At 47.3% G+C, this 19,841-nt stretch overlaps 1 protein-coding gene across 5 annotated transcripts in view; it reads right to left on the reverse strand.

Moving 5' to 3' along the window:
• The window catches only part of PRKX (protein kinase cAMP-dependent X-linked catalytic subunit), a 141,733-nt gene that overhangs the window by 74,521 nt on the left and 47,371 nt on the right, over nucleotides 1-19,841 (reverse strand). For all 5 annotated transcript variants that reach the window (XM_049704899.1, XM_033420247.2, XM_004265431.4 and 2 more), the window contains exons 3-5: nucleotides 15,741-16,004; nucleotides 7,046-7,165; nucleotides 383-478 (exon numbers count right to left, since the gene is read on the reverse strand). In XM_049704899.1, the coding sequence (XP_049560856.1) occupies nucleotides 383-478; nucleotides 7,046-7,165; nucleotides 15,741-16,004 (480 nt within the window). The remainder of the gene's footprint in view (nucleotides 1-382; nucleotides 479-7,045; nucleotides 7,166-15,740; nucleotides 16,005-19,841) is intronic.

A 19,841-nucleotide genomic window follows, 5' to 3' on the forward strand; every position in this document is an offset into this window, starting at 1 on the left:
AGAGAAAAGAGAAACTCTGCTAAAGCCATCAACGCTTGTGCCAACCGCAACACTAGCTGGGAGGAAGGACACCCTTCTTGTCAAATAACAAAACGGCTCTCTTATTAAATATGATAACAAACGCCTTTATTCGCTAATTGTAAGTGTCATTTATTTTAAACGGTATAAAATAGGGCTGAGAGTCGTTAAAAGGTGAAGTCTCATCCCAGCAGAGTCATGAAAACCTCTTCCCTTTTGGTGGAAAAAATGACCGGTCAAAACAGCTTCAGCCCAGCACAGAGAATAACACAGGATGGTACCCCGCTCAGCAGATGCCATAACTGGGGTTTCTTAGATGCTTTAAAAATAAACACACCCGATGAGGAGGGAACGGTTTACTTACTTGACACTGAAGTCCAAATGCCTGGGGAAATCGATCTTGCCTGCAAGAATTTTTTGGTAAATGCCAAATGCGTTGTCATCAAAAAACGGAGGAAACCTGTTAGAAACATAAACATCTATTTTTAGTGCCAAGCAAGTGTGGAAAACATCCCTGCTGGGTAAGGATGACTCTTTCCGCCTGACCCGGGCAGAACAGAATTTATTTCACGGCCGCTCTTTCCTCGCATCCTGGAGTCCATGGATGGCTCGAGACCAGCTTCGAAGACATGGTTGCAAGAGGCCAAGCGTGAAGCACTGCAGCCCAAGTACAGACGATGGGCCAGCAAGGAAAGGCAATGACCATGAGGCCATCTGACCAACTATGAGGTCACTAGGGTGCCATTAAAAATGTCTCCCCAACTGGACCATGAGTGGACCTCTTTGTATCCCTCCTGCGTACGGGAGTGTGGAGCACACAGTAGGTGCTCAATAAGTGTACGCAGGCCAAATGTAAGAGGAGAGGTTACACTGGATCCTATTTTTTTGGCTCAAGTACTTCATAACTTTACAGAAGCCAACATGTAAATCTCCACGGTCGATGAATTCACCTCCATCCTACTTTGGGAGGTGAGTGACAGCAAGGCTGGTTTCCAGTTTGCGATTTTAGGCACAAAGATCTACACTAGGGGTTGGCCAATGATGGCCCACAGCCTCTTTTTGTCAATAAAGTTGTACTGGCACACGGCCATGCCATACACGTATGTATCCTCTGCGGCAGTGTTACCACAATTAAAGACTATAGTCTAGTTAGAGGAACTAACAGACCTATCCTTTCTAACATCTGGAAATAGAAAAACAAAACAACGTGACATAAGCTAAAGAAGAAATATACTTCCAACTGTGAGGACCACGAAAAATCCAAGAAACTCTAGAAGTAAACCACTAAATGCGTACCAGACAGCCACATGTCCCTGGGCACAAGGTATACTTCTGATACTTCCTCAGAGTATTCAAGGCAAAGACCTTCTACTCGAAAGCAAAACCTCTATTTAGTTTCTTTAGAAGGAGGTCTTCTAATTCAGTAGAACAAGCAATGGAAATATGAAGGGGAGTTTTCAAATGATGGTCTGATTGATGGCAAATCTCAATGATCAACAATAATTCTCGTGCTGATTCCAAATCAACTCCTCATGTTTTTTTTAAAGAGAAACAGTGTATCACGGGTGGAATGGTGGCCTCCAGAGTTACACCCGTGTCCTCACCCTGACTACCTAAATGGGACCTTATACGGAAACAGAGTTTTTGCAGATGGGATGAAGTGAAGGGTCTGAGATGAGGTCCTCAGGGAGAAAATGTGCCATACATACCTACCCACGTGCGTGGAGAATGTGGCACGCCGTACTCTGGGGGAGCTGGCATTACACGACACTATCATGGGAAAGGCATGTTAGCAGTAGTTTAGCGAGCGGAAAAAACAATAGTAAGGGAGAGCACTAACACATCTTGCCTGAAGGAAAAAGCACGGAGAGGGCGTATCGGAGAACTCGGCGTGTGGAAAGTGGCCAGAGAAAGTGCCCTCAAGTCTCTGCCTTTAATCCAACAGAATCCTTCCAATTCTTAATAAACGGGTGCTTGTCATACAGAAGTGGGCGTTATGTGCACCTTGCGTTGTCCATGGTGAGATGTAGTCAGAAGGACAAGCTGCCCATCCCCGTGAAGGCAGGCTCGAGACTTTCGTCTGAAAAATTCATGCCAATTTTGCCATTTTCTCCATCATCTATCTGGATTCTTTGTATAGATACCGTCGACCTACCTAAATCTCCCAGTAAAAAAAATGGATTGTCCAGAAACAGGCGCCATTGTTGTGACCGTGCGTTTCTCATCAGACCCCAGAGACCCGTTACAAAATGATGCTCCTGGGACGGCCCCAGTGGTCCAGTGCTTAAGACTCCATGCTTTGTACTTCCCTGGTGGCGCAGAGGTTAAGAATCCACCTGCCAATGCAGGGGACACGGGTTCGAGCCCTGGTCCGGGAAGATCCCTCATGCCGCGGAGCCACGAAGCCCGTGCGCAACAGCTACTGAGCCCGTGCTCTACAGCCTGCGAGTCACAAGTACTGAGCCCGCAAACCTACAGGCCGTGCTCCCAACAAGAGAAGCCACCGCAATGAGAAGCCCGCGCACGGCAACCAAGAGTAGCCCCCACTAGCCGCAACTAGAGAAAGCCCGCGCACAGCAACGAAGACCCAACGCAGCCACAAATAAACAAACAAATACACAAATTTATCTAAAAAAAAAAAAAAAGACTCCGTGCTTTCACTGCAGGGGGCACGGGGGGTTTGATCCCCGGTCCGGGAAGTTCCGCATGCCACAGGATGTGGCCAGAAAACAAAAACAAAATGAAGGTCCCACACTATGAGCCCACTGTAACAGGGAAAGGACCTTGGAAGGCAGGTACTTTGGAAATGGCTTCAAGGAAAAGAAGAGTTTCTGGAGAGAGATGGGCTGCTATAGTATCGCCCTCTTTTGACTTCTCCCTCCAAGGTCCTCGGCCTCATACATTCCTATAAAACAAATATCTGAGATCCTCAGAAAAAGGGGCAAGCACAAAGTACTGGGCCAGGAAACACCCGGGCAGACTGGAGCGTGAGAGAGAGAGTCCTGGGGCACCCTATCTTTGGCATGGCAGCCGTGATTCTCAAAGTGGGGTCCCAGGGAACCCTCGGGTTCCTCGAGGACTTTTCAGGAGATTTGTGACACCCTTTTTCTGACTATAAATCTGAATGTGGCTGCATTTTCGTCATAAACCTCAATCTAAACAACGAATCACACCAGAGTGTGAGAGAAGGGAAGAACGCAGTGGCCCGCAATGAAGCCGGACATAAAAGAGACTAGTGAACATGTGAAACGACGTCACTGTTTTCTCTAACTATTTTTAATACTAGGAAGTAGTTATTGTTTTCATTAAAACTTTGATTTACGCTCATCATTAGTTTATCACCTTCTGCTTTTATGTATAAACTTATATACGTATATATATCATCTCAGTTTAATTTCCAAATGTGGTAAACGTTAACAGATAGAACCTGTATCCATGAGAGCTCTTTGGGGTCGATACTAACATTTAGGGGCGTTTTCATAACTTTTAGGAAGGGAGTCACTTTTAGGACACATGGTTACTGAAAACTTGCAGGGTCCTGCGGCTGAAATGTTTTGAGAACCACTGCACCGCAGCTAATGTTCTACATGGACGCAGCTCCAAATGCAGACTAGTTCCATCTTCCTGAAAAACAGGCGTGCGACTGAAACTCTCCACATGGATGGACATGAAAGGAACAGATGATGGAAGACATCAGGGCTGAGTTGGGCGCTCCTGGAAAAGCCCATGAATCAGCCACCTGTTTTCAATCCAACCGAAACATTTCTTACTCGATGAAAATAAAATCCCAGTTATGACATGCTCTCATACCTAATCACGTGGCTGGTGGTACCCAACAAATGTACTTCATGAAACATTTCACCCACCAATGAAAGCAATAAGCAAACAGACAAGGCAGAGTCCAGCCTGATCTTGCTAAAGGCGCCAAAACAGAAAATGGAAATCCAACAGGCACGCGGGAGACGGGAACTTGGAAGAAAAGGCCACCTCCGCCATCTATATGAGAACTCCCTCCCACTGGCCACCAAAGGCGTCTGGGTTCAAGGGGGTGAGAAGAGCAGCTTGCACCATCCAGTGATCTCGTGGGCAACGAACACACGGAAACAGATGGTTTCAGACCCACTGAGCGCTCCAGAGAGAACAGAAAGGGGTGCTAGGGCGGAGCGTGGCTGGAAGCAGCGGAGGAGGGCTCTGAGGGCAGGTTACAGGTGAGCCTGAATCTTGAGGACCGGAAGAGAAGGGACCGGCCGGGGGGATGCCCTCAGGCGGCTGGCAGAGAGAGGGACAGCAATGCCGCATCGGGTGCTGGAGGGGCAGGAGGAAGGCCCGCGATCCCAGGAGAGAGGCCAGGCCTCCGTCTAAGGTGGGTAGATCTTCTACAGACCGACTCAGAGCCTCGTATAACGAGGAGCTCCGGCTCTGTCCCCTCGAGGGCTGCTAGGGAGAAGGACGTGGCCTGGCGGGTGTCGGTGAGGGACCCCTCCGGTGGCTGCCAGGGGAACGTGCCACGGGCAGGGGCAGCTGGAGGAGACGTGAGGACACTCGGGACGGGTCCAGGCGAGAGCAGAGGCTGGCCAGACTTCAGGGGCAGCCCCGGGTCAGCCAGGCGTGCGGTCTGGGCAAGGACGGGTGTCTCTGGAAATACCACCCAGACAAGCCTGACTAACTGAAATGTGGAAAACAAAAATATGCCGACTGTGAACTAACAGCTCCCTTTTATGAAATGCAAAGTTCAGCTTACGGTGTTCTGGGTTAGGAGAGGGTCTGAATGATTAACCTCCAATTATTCTAATAATAGGACCTAGTAATAGATTCTAATTACATTATTTTCTACTGAATTCCTAATGTTCTCTGAGACTACTAGAACTACCGTATGGCTAACCTTCTACTGGAATAGAATATTTTCTATTTTCTAATATTCTAATATTTTAATATACTACATCCCAATAGTAATGAGAATATTATTTTAATATATTATATCCTAATAGTATCTTAGTTACTATTAAAATAGCATATTAAATTATTAGAATTCTAATAATTATGTTTATATAATAACCCACATAATAATTCTAGTACATCCTAATATTATATTCTAATTCTACCCTAGCCTACTCTATTTTAATAATTTTCTATTATGGTCTATCCATACTGTGTTCTAACAGTCTATTATATTCCAACCTTGCCTCTCCTAATGATATTCCGCATGACTGTATTCTGCACTATTACAGTCCAACCGAACAATAAAGACAAAGCAGAGGACACGTGGACCCCATTCTGCTCAACATGACTGGGCGCCGGGATTCAATTCTCCTCGGACAAGGCTGCCCTCTCGTGGTCAGCAATGTACAGGAGGGAAGGTATGCTGCTGGCTTGAGCGTGGAAGCTGATCAAGTACAGGTGCAGAAAGATGTACAGTTTCTATACCTTCTTGGTGGCTCGACCGTACATGCCATTTATTTCAGCGTGCTGCTTTGATGAGGACTTCCTGGGCTAGGGTGCATATGAAGAAACTTGGGTCTATGTGATTTGCTAGAGGTGTTTGACTAAAGAGCAATGGAAAACTGAAAAGATTTGATAGATTGATAGATATTGATCTATGATTGATAGATGTTGATCTATGATTGACAGATACTGATCTATGATTGACAAATATTGATCTATGATTGATAGATATGGATCTATGATTGATAGAAAGGCAGATAGCTAAAAATTAATAGATATACAGTTAGAGATAGATATAAATAGATGATAGGTAGATAAAAATACATAGAGAGTTAGAGATCGATACAGGTAGATGATAGAATAGGTAGATGACAGATGATAGATACATAGAATAGATGACATACAGATGATAGACAGCAGATATACAGTTAGAGATAAATAGGTACAGACAGTAAGACAGACAAATAGGTAGATAGATGATAGATAAAAATGACAACTAGATGATAGGTAAATATGATGATAAACAGGTGACAAGAGTGGGCAGATAGGTATATTATGTAAATAGATACCAGAGCTGACCACAGATACAATAGAGAAGATATACAAAGATGACAGATAGATACAGATGACAGATACACAGACGATAACTAGATATAAACGACAGAGAGATCATAGGTAGACGATGAAGAGAGGGACGACTGACAGATGAATACGGACAGGTTTGCAGAGATTCCCCCCTGGCTGCTCACACACTCAATGCAGGAGAAGGCCTCTTTCCATCTTTCTTTCCAACTGAAAGCTGTGGACCAGCCCTGCAGGGAATCACACAGGCATGGAACAGGCTCCGGGTTTTATTAAAACCAGAGCAAACTCAGTGTCTGCAAAACTTACCAGCAAAAAGCACAGCCGCCAAAGAAGGCAGGACACAGGGAAGGGGTGGGAGTGTGGACGGAGGGCTGCCCGTCAGACAGAAGAGCCTCGCGTTCACAGGACGTGGGAGAATCCCCAGGTCCACGGTTTCTACGAGGGGGAGGCCTGCTTTCTGTGTCCATCCTGCACGTCTCACGCAGAAGCCACACACTTCACTATTCAATCATGCCGACCCCGAGAAACAGTCCGACTCTCGGCTCTCTGGACGAGGGGCAGCGTGACTCCTAACCTCCCCCGAGGCACGTTTGGGATTCCAGGGAAGAACACCCTTTCCCTTCCGGCACACTCTCCGTTCATAACGTCCTCAGTTGCGTGATCCGACACGTACGTTACCCAGCTCCGGGAATCACTCCAGAGCGTCCGTGCGGGAGATGAACAGCATTTTCTTGGGAGACAGGGACACTTACAGACAGGACGGAAGACCTCGACAGCTGTGCCCTGCTGGTCCTTCAAGCCTCCGCTTTCGCTCTTTGGAAATCAAGCCGGACGGTCCGTTCATATCACCGTCACCAGCAGCGGGAAACTGCCGTGCGACCCGACCCCGAGAGGCTGCCCCCGACCCCCGGTGCCCCATCCTGGGGGCGGGCTGAGCACCCCAGGGCCAGCGAGGGGGGCAGGGACTCGCCGCAGACTTCTCCACAGAAACCCGACTCACCCCGAAAGCATCTCGAATATGAGGATGCCGAGCGCCCACCAGTCCACGGCTCTCCCGTGGCCCTTGCTCTGGATGACTTCGGGGGCCAGGTACTCGGGGGTCCCGCAAAGGGTCCACGTCCTGTGGGCAGAGAAGGGGGTCCACAAAACTCAGCTGTGCTTGGCCAGTGCGTGCGTCTCAGAAGCACTGAAGGTTAGTCACTGAATCGATCGACAAGATGCCTTAAACCCTCGCCCGGTAGATAAAGACAGTAACCTCGTCTTCCCTGACGTTTGTCCTTTATAACAAACACTCTGTAACCAAGAAAGAATCTGAGTAACGGCCCTGTTATCACGGCTGTGTCTTCTTCTTGGTGCTTACCTTTGCTGCTCAGGAGCAAAACCCCCAGTCCCTGTTTTCCCATAAAATGATGGAAAAAAGGATTCAAGGATTGACTCAAGGGAACGACCCTCAGAAAACCAGACGTCTGCTTTATGAATAAATGAGCTGGTTCTGTGCCCCCAGAGGAGACACCAAGCCACAGCTAAGTGCCTTTTCCACCTGCTCTCCAAAAGGCCTGAGGTGTTTTTGTGGGTTCGCGGTCATTTTAGTATCCGTGGTGGCTTTTGGAAATCCTCAGGTTAAGGGGCTCTGGGATGTTTGGGGTTTCAATGGGGCGCACAGCTTGGGAAAGGATTTTCTCCCCAGGAGTTGAGACTTGCACAATAGTTAGCTTTTAGCGCCACCTAGAGGACAGCTGGCTGAAAGCAGGAGATTCCAACCAGCCAAGCCGGACCCAGCGCAGAAAGCGGAGATTTCTGATCGCGTGGGTGGTTGTTTTTTATTTGGGTCGTCCCTTCCCTGTGCTGCCTTAAATCTGTCTTTTTCACAACAGATGAGAGAAGCAGTCTTCTTCTCCTTTTAAGAGAATTGTATTTATAATTTAAAAAGCCCCAATGTTTAATTAAAACTTATAATTTGTAACATTTCTGCTGAAATATCTAAATTCTTATGCCCTATGGAAAATAAAGACTGATTTTCCTCATTTTCTCTTTATTTGTATATCTCAGTATGGAGGATTTTGCTAACAAAAATTCACCCGTGAAAAGATAAAAACAATACAAACTTCCAGCTGAAAGATTAGGTCCTGGGGTTGTAACATATGTCGTGGTGACTATAGAGTTAATAATACTGTACTGTACATTTGAAAGTTGCTAAGAGAATAGATGTTAAAAGTTCTCATCAAGAGTAAAAAATTGTAGGGCTTCCCTGGTGGCGCAGTGGTTGAGAGTCCGCCTGCCGATGCAGGGGACGCGGGTTCGTGCCCCGGTCCGGGAAGATCTCACATGCCGCGGAGCGGCTGGGCCCGTGAGCCATGGCCGCTGAGCCTGCGCGTCCGGAGCCTGTGCTCTGCAACGGGAGAGGCCACAGCAGTGAGAGGCCTGCGTACCGCAAAAAAACCCCCCAAAAAACAAAACAAAATCCTGTGTCCAAAGCATAGGAAAATAACACGCTATGGTCATGTTCACGTTTTATATGACAGATCAGCGATAGTGATTAATATCCAAAAGGGAAACCACGGACTTCCCTGGCGGCCCAGTGGTTCTTTGCCTTCCAATGCAGGGGGTGCAGGTTCCATCCCCGGTCAGGGAGCTAAGATCCCACAGGCCTGGTGGCCAAAAAAACCAAAACATAAAACAGAAGCAATATTGTAACAAATTCAATGAAGACTTCAAAAAGGGTCCACATCAAAAAAATCTTTAAAAAAAAAAAAAGGGCAACCAAAGGAGATGCCAGGGAAAACGCTGCTGTGACACATGAGCTATGAGCTCCATCGGCACCTTCAGCCAAAGTCCGAATGGTGACTTTCTCTTCCCCAAAGTGCAACTGACACAGCTAGGCTGTTAAACCACTAAGAAGATCTGGAAACCGCCTGGTTCCAGCCCATGTTCTTACGTTGGGTAAACGTCCAAGGCAATCAATGTCATCTGCCTGTTTTGTGTTTTTGGTGTGTGTTTGTCATCATGATATACACTAAAGCCCCAGAACATATTTATCATATAACTGGAAGTTTGTACCTTCACCCATTTCCCCTTCCACTCATCCCCTGCCCCTGGCAACCACCATTCTACCCTCTGGTTCTATGAGTTCAGCTGTTTTTTTAAAAAAATTAAAGTATAGTTGATTCACAATGTTGTGTTTGTTTCAGGTGTACAGCAAAGTGATCCAATTAAACACATATTTTTTTCAGATTCTTTTCCATTATGGTTTATCACAGGATATTGGATATAGTTCCCTGTGCTCTACAGGAGGTCCTTGTTGGTTATCTATTTTATATACAGTAGTGTGTATCTGTTAATCCCAAACTCCTAATTTATCCCTCCCCCACCCTTTCCCCTTTGGTAATCATAAGTTTGTTTTCTAAGTCTGTGAGTCCGTTTCTCTTTTGTAAATAAGATCATTTGTATTATTTATTTAGATTCCACATATAAGTGATAGCATATGACATCTGTCTTTCTCTGTCTGACTTACTTTGCTTAGTATGATCATCTCTAGGTCCACTCATGTTGCTGTAAATGGCATTATTTCATTCTTTTTCATGGCTGAGTAATATTCCATTGTATACATGTACCACATCTTCTTTATCCATTCATCTGTCGATGGACACTTAGGCTGCTTCCATGTCTTGGCTACTGTAAATAGTGGTGCTAGTAACACAGGGGCACATGTATCTTCTCAAATTAGAGTTTTCATCTTTTCTGGATATATGGCCAGGAGTGGGATCTCCAATTCAGCTTTTTTAGATTCCACACGTAAGTGAGATGCTACAGTATGCATCCTTCTGTGACTGACTTAACTCACTTTAATGCCCCCAAGGTCCAACCATGTTGTCCCAAATGGCAAGATCTCCTTCTTTTTTATGGCTGAATAATATTCCATTTTATACACATCTCCTAGCTTCTTTATCTACAAGCCAAGAAACACGTGAGGCTACCAAAAGCTAGGAGAGGGGCACAGAACAGATGGTTTTCTAGAGCCTTTACAAGGAACACTGCCCTGGCAACACCTTGATTTCCTACGCTGGCCCCCAGAACTGTGAGGCTGTAACATTCTGTTGGGTTAAGCCCCTTAGTTTGTGGTACTTTGTTATGGCGGTCTCAGAAGCCAAACACCCACCCCATGTGGGCCATATCACATCAGCCCTCACCCAGTTCACCTCTGCTTCTAAAGCACCTGGGGTTTTCACACTCCACACTGGGTATTATAACTTGTGCTACGTGACGGGCTACAAGCTAAATGATGGCCAGGGAAACAAAACATTTGGAAATACAGCTTTGGAGGTCCAGAAAATTGTCATCATGATGTCCATGTTTATCTCTTTAAAGAGGCTGACCACCCAGTTGCCCCCTCAGGCTTGGAGAGATGACATCATGTCACGTAGACAAGGAGATACAGCTCAGAAAGGGGATGCGATGGGGTTTCCGTGAGGAAGAACTTCAGGTTCTCCTTGTGACTTTGCCCTGGGATCGGCGAGAGGAAAGAGTCGAAAGTGCAGAGGCGACCACTTCACCCCAGGCAGATGGCTACCATCAAAAAAACAGAGAACAAGTGGTGACGGGATGTGGAGAGAAGGGAGCCCTCCTGCACTGTAGGTGGGAATGTAAAATGGTGCGGCCACTATGGAGGGTCCTCAAAAAACTAAAAATAGAACCACCGTTACGATCCAGCAATCCCACTCCTGGGCATATACCCACGAGACATGAAAGCAGGGTCTTGAAGAGATATCTGCACACGTGTGTTCATTACAGCACTGTTCAGAACAGCCAAAAGGGAGAAGCAACCCCAGTGTCCCTCACGGATGAATAAACAAAAAGGAATATATCCAGACTATGGAGTATTATTCGGCCTTGAAAAGGAAGGGGACTCTGACACCTGCTACAACATGGAAGAACCAACCCTGAAGACATTATGCTCAGTGAAAAGGAAAACTACCTAATGATTCCACTTACATGAGGCCCCTAGAGGAGTCATATTCACAGAGACAGAAAGCAGATGGTGGGTCCAGGGGCTGAGGGTGAGGAAGTAGGGGAGCTGGCACGTTTTAACGGGGACAGAGTTTCAGTTCTGCAAGAAGAAAGGAGTTCTGGAAATGGATGGTTGGGGATGGCTGTACCACGTACTGAATGTAATTCATACGCTGAATTTTACGCTTAAAATTGGTTAAGGTGGTATCTTGGATGCTATCTGTATTTTGCCACAATGAAAATTTTATAAAGTGCAGAGACAGAAGAGGCTAAGAAAGGAGGGTGTCCCCGTGGGCGGGAGATCCAGGAACAGGTGTCTGATACCCAGAGTGAAGGTAAGGTAGCCAGGACATCGGCAGAAGCTGGACCAAGGGCGGGTTTGGAAAGGATCCGGGACGAGTCCAGACAGAGCTGTGTGGGAGCCACGTCCAGCTGGCACGCTTGTGCCAAGGAGCATGTCTCTGGGGCAGCCACTTAAAAACTCTGGGCTGCAGCCCAGGTCCAGACCACGTGTGCCCGGGTTGCCTAGTGTTGCCGTTGTGTCTGGCACCTGTCTGTAGACAGGGAGAAAGGAACGGCATCTTAGGAGGGAGAAAATATCCTTTGCAAAGAACTCCTCCAACAAGAGATGCAATGATGAAGCACTGATAGAAGAAACCCCTATCTTGCAGGTTTAATGTAAAGAAAGTAACAGTGTCTGCTCACTGATACGTTTGTCCACTCTCTCTGTTTCTCTGCCCATCATCGAGCTTACGCTGACCCTGCTGTGTAAGCAGTGCATCTGGTCCGAGCCCTCCCCAGGTCCACTGGAGTGTTGGGGGTCTTGGGCGGGAGTGTTCAGCTCTCTCCAGGAACCCACCCAAAGGTGCTCTTGGGTCCCTGCTTCCCTTCTCCATGACACCTCTCCATTCCCAATCTCTGATTCTTTTTTCACACGACAGACTCTTTCCCATTTCCCTAGAACCCCCTGTGATATGAAGTACCATTCCACTTTCAAATCCTATGGAAGGAATGGAAGGTCACGTTACGTTGGTGCAGATAGAAATTGTATGGTCTGGTAACCAGCCAGGAATTTGGGTGCAGAAGGTGGCCGTAAGTTCAAGGAAGGAAAGGAGATGGGAGACGTGGGTTCTTCCCACACGGAGTCGAGCGGGAAGGGGCTCACACTACCTGCTGGGCTTTTTCAAGAGGCAACCCGTCAGGGTGCACAGAACCACCTGGCGGTCCAGCTGGGAGTTTCTTGTCCCCAAGACTTAAGCTTAGGAGCATCTTTCTTCCCGCCACATCCAGCTGAGTCAACTCAAAGTCAACCCTCGTCGCTCTGGCTCATGATATTCATTAATTCTGCTGAGAGATCCAGGTACTGGCCCGTGAATGCTGTATTCCCAGGTGGGGCACATCCACGGTGGCCTGAATCTAGCTGGAAGCCTGGCGCTTAGCTGATGTCCTCACCAAGTGCAGGTGGGTGCAGATAATTGTATCTGTGTTAGGTGTGGTGTCTCCGCTTACATGTGGAAAGGTGAGTCTCTCCCTGGCTTCATCCTGGGGTATGGGGCACAGATGGAAGGCTGTATGACTTTCCAGTTTCTCAGTAAACTCAGGTAGCCTGACCCCCTCATTCAAGGAAAAGCTTTCTCCAAAAAGCCCCCAGGCTTCTTGGATGTAGAGAGGCATAAACTGCTAGAAAGAGCTTCAGACTGCAGTAAACGTCCTTAAAGCCTTAGATTTCAAACAGTACTGCAGTTCCCTAAAAAGTTAAAGAGAATTTCCGTAAGTCCCAGAAACTTCCGTCCTTGGTTAAGGCCCCCGAAGCATTGACAGCAGGGACTCTAACAGACATGTGTACACCCAGGTGCACAGCAGACGATTACTGTGCAAGGTGGAAGCAGTCTTCTCCTTTTAAGAGAATTCTCTTTATACTTAAAAAAGCTTCCTGCAAAAAGCCCCCATGCTTCTTGGAGGTAGAGAGTCACAAATTGCTAGAAAGAGCTTCAGACTGCAGTAAATGTGTTACGACAAGACAGACAGTGGGGGATGTTACTGGGAGAGTGTGCTGGTCCAGGCTGTGAATTATCGATGCCCCTGGTCTTATCGTTTCTGCTCACTGGCTCTTGAAGAGAGGGCCAAGTGACACCCGCCGTTCTCAGTTTTCTCACTGTTATCAGGTCCACCACAACGGGGGGTGGCAGACCGTTATCCAAGTATGCTCTGTGAAACAGACGTCCAACTGCTCATGTGTTCCGACTCCCCCACTGCCTTCCATAGCATCCCCACTGAGCTGAATTGTGTTCCCCCCCAAAAGTCCTAGACTCCGGTACCTGTGAATGTATTTGGAAATAGGGTCTTGCAGATGTAATCAGATTAAGACTGGGGCTAATCCAATGACTCGTGTCCTTAAAAGAAGAGGAAGAGAGAGAGACCTCTCTACTGTATTAGAAGGAGGCCGTCTACAAGCCAGGAAGAGGCCTCACTGGGAACCAACTCAGCCAGCATCCTGACCATGGACTTTCAGAACTGGGAGAAATACATTTCTCATAAGGTCACCAATCCTATGGGATTAGGACCCCACTGTCATGACCTCATTTGACCTTAATTACTTCTTAACAACATGATCTCCAAATACAGCCACACAGTGGGGGTTGGAGCTTCAAGACATGAATTTTGGAGGAACACAAGTTCAGTCCAGAGCAATGAAGGTGAAGGTGATGGTGATGGTGGTGATGGAGGTGATAATTATGGAGATGATGGTGGTGATGATGATGATAGTGGTGATGATGGTGATGATGATAATGGTGATAATGATGGTGATAACGAGGGTGATGATGACAGTGGTGATGGTGATGAAGGTGATATCTATGGAGATGATGATGGTGATGACAGTGGTGGCAATGGTGGTGGTGACGATGATGTGAGGGTGGGCATGATAAAGTCAGAAGCACCTACTGTCTACTCAATGCTTACTACATGAGAGGAACCGTTCTTAGGAAATACTTTCCATTGAGCAGACCCATCCACTGTTACCAATCACCCTACAGGGTAGGAACAATTCTCATTACACAGACGAGCAAAACCAAGGCACACGGGGTGATGACAACATACAACATCCTCAATCTCTCCAGCTGGAGAGCGGCAGACACAGGGGTCCAGCAGAGGCAAGGGGTCCCCATATCCACTCTTCATTCCTAACTGCCCCTCTGAGGTGCTTCCGTGAACAGAGGCTCTTGGTAAGGGAAATAAATTTAACCTGGAAGCCGTAAGGTACTACCACTTGGCAATTGTGGGGATACACGCAAACTGCCTTACCTCTCAGGGCCTCAGATTTCTCAGCTGTAAAATGATGGCAGTTGGCCAAACTTATTACCGAGTGAATTTGTGAAACATTTTATTGGTTGTTTGTTTGAATCAGGGCTTCCAAATAAAATGATTAAAAAAAAACCCCAAAAAACTAGCAGGTGGACTATATACCACATGTTATCAATAGGGGGCAGCACCAATGCCATAAACCAATTTTTAAAACTATATAAAGTCTTCTCACCCTTCTACGTAAAACCTTCCCATTTTATTCTTAGCCATGAAATAGATGAAATTCTATAGGGGAAAATCAGACTGCATTTAACAGCAGCCTAGAACGAAATTGGGTCATTTGTAGAGACATGGATGGACCTAGAGACTCATACAGAGTGAAGAAAGTCAGAAAAACAAACATCGTATATTAACGCATATATGTGGAACCTAGAAAAATGGTACAGATGAACTTACCTGCAAAGCAGAAATAGAGACACAGACGTAGAGAACAAATGTATGGATACCAAGGAGGAAGGAGGGGTAGTGGGATGAATTGGGAGATTGGGATGGACATATATACACTATTGATACTATGTATAAAATAGGTAACTGGGCTTCCCTGGTGGCGCAGTGGTTGGGAGTCCGCCTGCCGATGCAGGGGACACGGGTTCGTGCCCCCGTCCGGGAGGATCCCATGTGCCGTGGAGCGGCTGGGCCTGTGAGCCATGGCCGCTGAGCCTGCGCGTCCGGAGCCTGTGCTCCGCAATGGGAGAGGCCGCAACAGTGAGAGGCCCGCGTACCACAAAAAATAAAAATAAAAAAAGAAAGACAAGCCGTAATATGAGTTGGTGACGGTGTGGAGAAAAGGGAAAGCACGTCCACTGTTGGTGGGAATGTAAACTGGTGCAGCCACTATGGAGAACAGGATGGAGGGTCCTCAAAAAACTAAAAATAGAGCTATCATGTGATCCAGCAATCCCACTCCTGGGTATATATCTGGAGAAAACTCTAATTCGAAAAGATACATGCACCCCAATGTTCATTGCAGCACTATTTACAATAGCCAGGACATGGAAGCAACCTAAGTGTCCATCGACAGAGGAATGGATAAAGATGTGGTGTGTGTGTGTGTGTGTGTGTGTGTGTGTGTATATATATATATATAGACACACAATGGAATATTACGCAGCCATCAAAATGAATGCAATCATGCCATCTGCAGCACCGTGCACGGACCTGGAGATTGTCATACTGAGTGAAGTGAGTCAGACAGAGAGACAAATACCCTACGATGTCACTTCTGTGTGGAATCTAAAGGAAAAGGAGGTCACAGCGCAGAGGACGCAGAGCACGCTGTCAGAGGCAGGGGGCGGGAAGATGGGAAAACGGGGGAAACGCTCACGTACTTGTCCACCAGTTTCTTGGCGAACCCGAAGTCCGTGAGTTTGATGTGACCGTCTCTATCCAGCAGGATGTTCTCCGGCTTCAGGTCCCTGTAGACGATCTCCTTGGAGTGCAGGTACTCAATGGCACAGACGATCTCCGCGGCGTAGAAGAGCCCGGTGGAGCTGGAGAAGCGGCCCTGGTTGCGCAGGTAGCTGAAGAGCTCACCACCCGGCACGAACTCCATCAGCATGTACAGGAAGCGGTCATCGTGCCCCGTCCAGAACCTGCGGGACCAGAGCGGGAGTGAGGGCTGCACCTCGGAGGGACAGGAAGGGACAGGGACGGACGGATGCTGGGATGGCACTTAGACGGAGGTCGTGTTACATGAACAGGTCATGTTAAGATATATCTCTCGGTAAGACATGATCATACGAAGTGAAGTAAGTCAGACAGAGAAAGACAAATACCATATCACTTATATGTGGAATCTAAAATGAGACACAAATGCACTTATCTACAAAACAGAAACAGACTCACAGACACAGAGAACAGACTGGTGGTTGCCAAGGGGGAGGGGGTGGGGGAGGGATGGAGTGGGAGTTTGGGGTGAGCAGACGCCAACTATTATATAGAGAATGGATAAACAACAAGGTCCTACTGTAGAGCACAGGGAACTGTATTCACTCTCCTGCGATAAACCATATGGAAAAGAATATGATAAAGAATGCATATATACGTATAAGGGAATAACTTTGCTGTGCAGCAGAAATTAACATGACATTGTAAATCAACTATACTTCAATTAAATCTTAAAAAAAACGATATATCTCTAGGTCCATGTTAGGATACTCATATACACGGACAGATGCAAGACGTGTGTGGACAGATGTTAAGATTTGGTAGAGGGCTTCCCTGGTGGCGCAGTGGTTGGGAGTCCACCTGCCGATGCAGAGGACACGGGTTCGTGCCCCGGTCTGGGAAGATCCCACGTGCCGTGGAGCGGCTGGGCCCGTGAGCCATGGCCGCTGAGCCTGCACGTCCGGAGCCTGTGCTCCGCAACGGGAGAGGCCACAACAGTGAGAGGCCCGCGTACCGCAAAAAAACAAAACAAAAAAACAAAAAACACGATTTGGTAGAGATCGATGTTAAGATATGTCTATAGGTATTAGAACAGAAAAACCAACACATAAGCAGATGATTATTTTGTAAGAAAAGATACATCCCTAGGTAGATGTTAAGATACTCATACAGATGGACCGATGCCCACATTTGTGTGTGCGGCGATGCTAAGATTTGGTAGAGAGCGATGTTATTGGTACAGATATATGTTAAGACATGGCATAGACAGATGTCACGTTATGTGTATAAATACACGTTAAGATCGATCTCTAGGTGGATGTTAAGATACTCGTATAGGTGAACAGATGTCGAGATATGTGTGTGGACACATGTTAAGGTTTGGCAGAGATCCATGTTATGGGTACAGGTACCCATTCGATGTGCTAAGATGTGGCACAGATGATGTTAACGTTACGTGTACAGACACACGTTTGGACACGTATAGGTAGACGTTAAGATTCAGGTGCACGCAGATGTTAGGGTACAGGGAGACACAATGCTAAGGGATGGCTATCCTGTCGACGTGCAAAGGTCTCAGAACGGCCAAGAGTAAATACCAACTTATGACGATAAACTGGTGAACAGCTTGTTATGGGCTGAACTGTGTCCCCAACCCCCAAATTCCCAGGACCTCAGGAGGTGATTCGATTAGGAAATACGGTCTTTAAAGAGGGGATGAAGGTAAATGAGGTCACTAGGGTCGGCCCTGATCCCATAGGACAGGTGTCCCTATAAGAAGAGGAGATCAGGAGACACAGACACACACAGAGGGACGACCCTGGGAGGACACAGGGAGGAGACGGCTGTCTCCACAGTCTCAAAGGGCACCCACAAGGCCGACATCCTGACCTCAGACTTGCAACCTCCCCAAACATGCGCTAATAACTCTGCTGCTACAGCCGTGCCATCTGGGGCGCTTGTCTCACAGCCCGAGCAGACTCACACGGGGTGGGCACACCTCAGGGATCACACCTGGTTCAGTGGCCCCAGGGTGGTCATCAAGACTGCAAATTTCCAGTCCATTCATGATGGCCTCCCAGAGACCTGCTGGGAAAGGTGGCCATTAACAAAAGCCCAAAGCAAGAGACTTCTAAGCAACGACGGGTAGGAGACGTCCCCAGCGAGTCAGAAGAGACGCATCCCCTTTAGAAAGGCGCTGATTGGCTCTGTTCACGGGAGCAAAGGCAGCAGCGAGAAACTGAGGAGAAAAGAAGAATATAGATGCGAGAAGAGACAGAGTCCTGAATGAATTTTAGAGGTCACGGCAAAGAGGAAAAGCAACAGCTACATCCTGGGGAGATAAGCACTGATGGAGAGGAAAGTTTGCCTGTAAAGGAGATGTAGCTACGTATGGCTGATTCACTTTGTGATACAGCAGAAACTCATACACCATTGTAAAGCAACTGTACTCCAATAAAGATGTTAAAAAAAAAAAAGATGTAGAAAAAAAGAGAAACGCTCTTTGGAAGTAAGGGCTCTGTTTCTGAGCGGATTTAGGACACAGAAGTGTGACTCACGCACAAGCATATAAAGGTCCCCCCGCAGGATCGGGACACACAGACGACGATGTGAAGCAACGCGAGGCTACTGTGCCAGCAGCGGTGCCTGATCCCCGAACCCCCGGCCCAGGCATCTTCTCTGCTCAGGACACTGTGCTCCCCTCCAAGGCTGGTCCCAAAGGGCTGCGTCCCTCTGGGCTTCCATGAAAACAAAGGATGCTCGGAGGAGCCGGCGTCCTTGGGTGAGGATGTGCAGGGCACCATGCACCAGATGGTCCTGGCTGCTGGGAGGGGCTGTTCCAACAAAATAAAGAAAAATACAGGCACACCTCGTTTCACTGTGCTTTGCACACACCGCATTTGTAACAAATGGAAGGTCTGTCACAACCCTGTTTTGCAAGCAACTCTACGGGCACCATTTTTGCAACAGCATTTGCTCACTTTGTGTGTCTGGGTCCCCTTTTGGTAATTCTCGCGATACTTCAAACCTTTTTGTTATTGTGGCGATCTGTGATTTTGGGTGTTTCTATTGCAAAAAAGCAAGTCACGGAAGGCTCCGAGGTTGGTGAGCAATTTTAACCAATAAAGCGTTTTTCACTGTGGCACCCACATTGCTTTTCTTTAGACATAATGGTACTGCACACTTAACAGACTACAGTTCAGCGTAAACGTAACTTTTAGATGCGCTGGGAAACCAAAAGCTTCGTGTGACTCGCTTTACGGCGATATTTACTTTACTGTGGTGCTCTGGAACGGAACCCACCGTTATCTCTGAGATCTGCCTGTAATCAACCGTATCGATATATACACAAAGCACTGGAGGAGATAGTTTGCAATGACCCAAAAACTAGCTGGAAGGAAAATCACGAAGCAATAAGCAAGTGTGGCAGTGGTCAGGAAGGTGTAAGTTTATGCAATAAATAAAAAGATGGGAGACTTCCCGGGCGGTCCGGTGGTCAGCACTTGGTGCTTTCACTGCCGAGGGCACGGATTCAATTCCTGGTTGGGGAACTAAGATCCCCGTAAGCCTTGCGGTGCGTGCGGTCAAATTTGGAAAAAAAAAAAAAAAAAAAAGATGGGCTGCAGAGAGGAAAAACGCCCCCCGTCGCGGATGTGAAAAACTTTTCTATGCCCAAGGGAAGCCTTTTAAAAAGAAAAAAGGACAACATATTCTTCTGATGTTCAAATGAATGGCTTTTTTGTTAAGCCCTATGGTTTATATGTCTTCACACAATATGGGCCACGCGTTACGAAAGGGTTTCTCTACATGCGCGTTTCCACGTGCAGACTCTGCACGACGGGTGCGGTTGGGGGATGACGGCTACCCTCCGATAGGGTTGCCATACATGCCATTCTTTCTCGGTGTTCCCCGTTGATTTCTGTCTCTCAGAGTGAGAGACGGCCCGGGGTCCTGTCTGTAAGAAGCACAGTGGCAGCCCCGTCTAGGCGTTGCTTTTCCCCCAGTTCCCGATAGCCGTGCATCTCTGGCCTGTTCCCCTTCTC

Source organism: Orcinus orca, chromosome X (genome assembly GCF_937001465.1).
Source record: "Orcinus orca chromosome X, mOrcOrc1.1, whole genome shotgun sequence".
In the NCBI taxonomy this organism is placed as follows: domain Eukaryota; kingdom Metazoa; phylum Chordata; class Mammalia; order Artiodactyla; family Delphinidae; genus Orcinus; species Orcinus orca.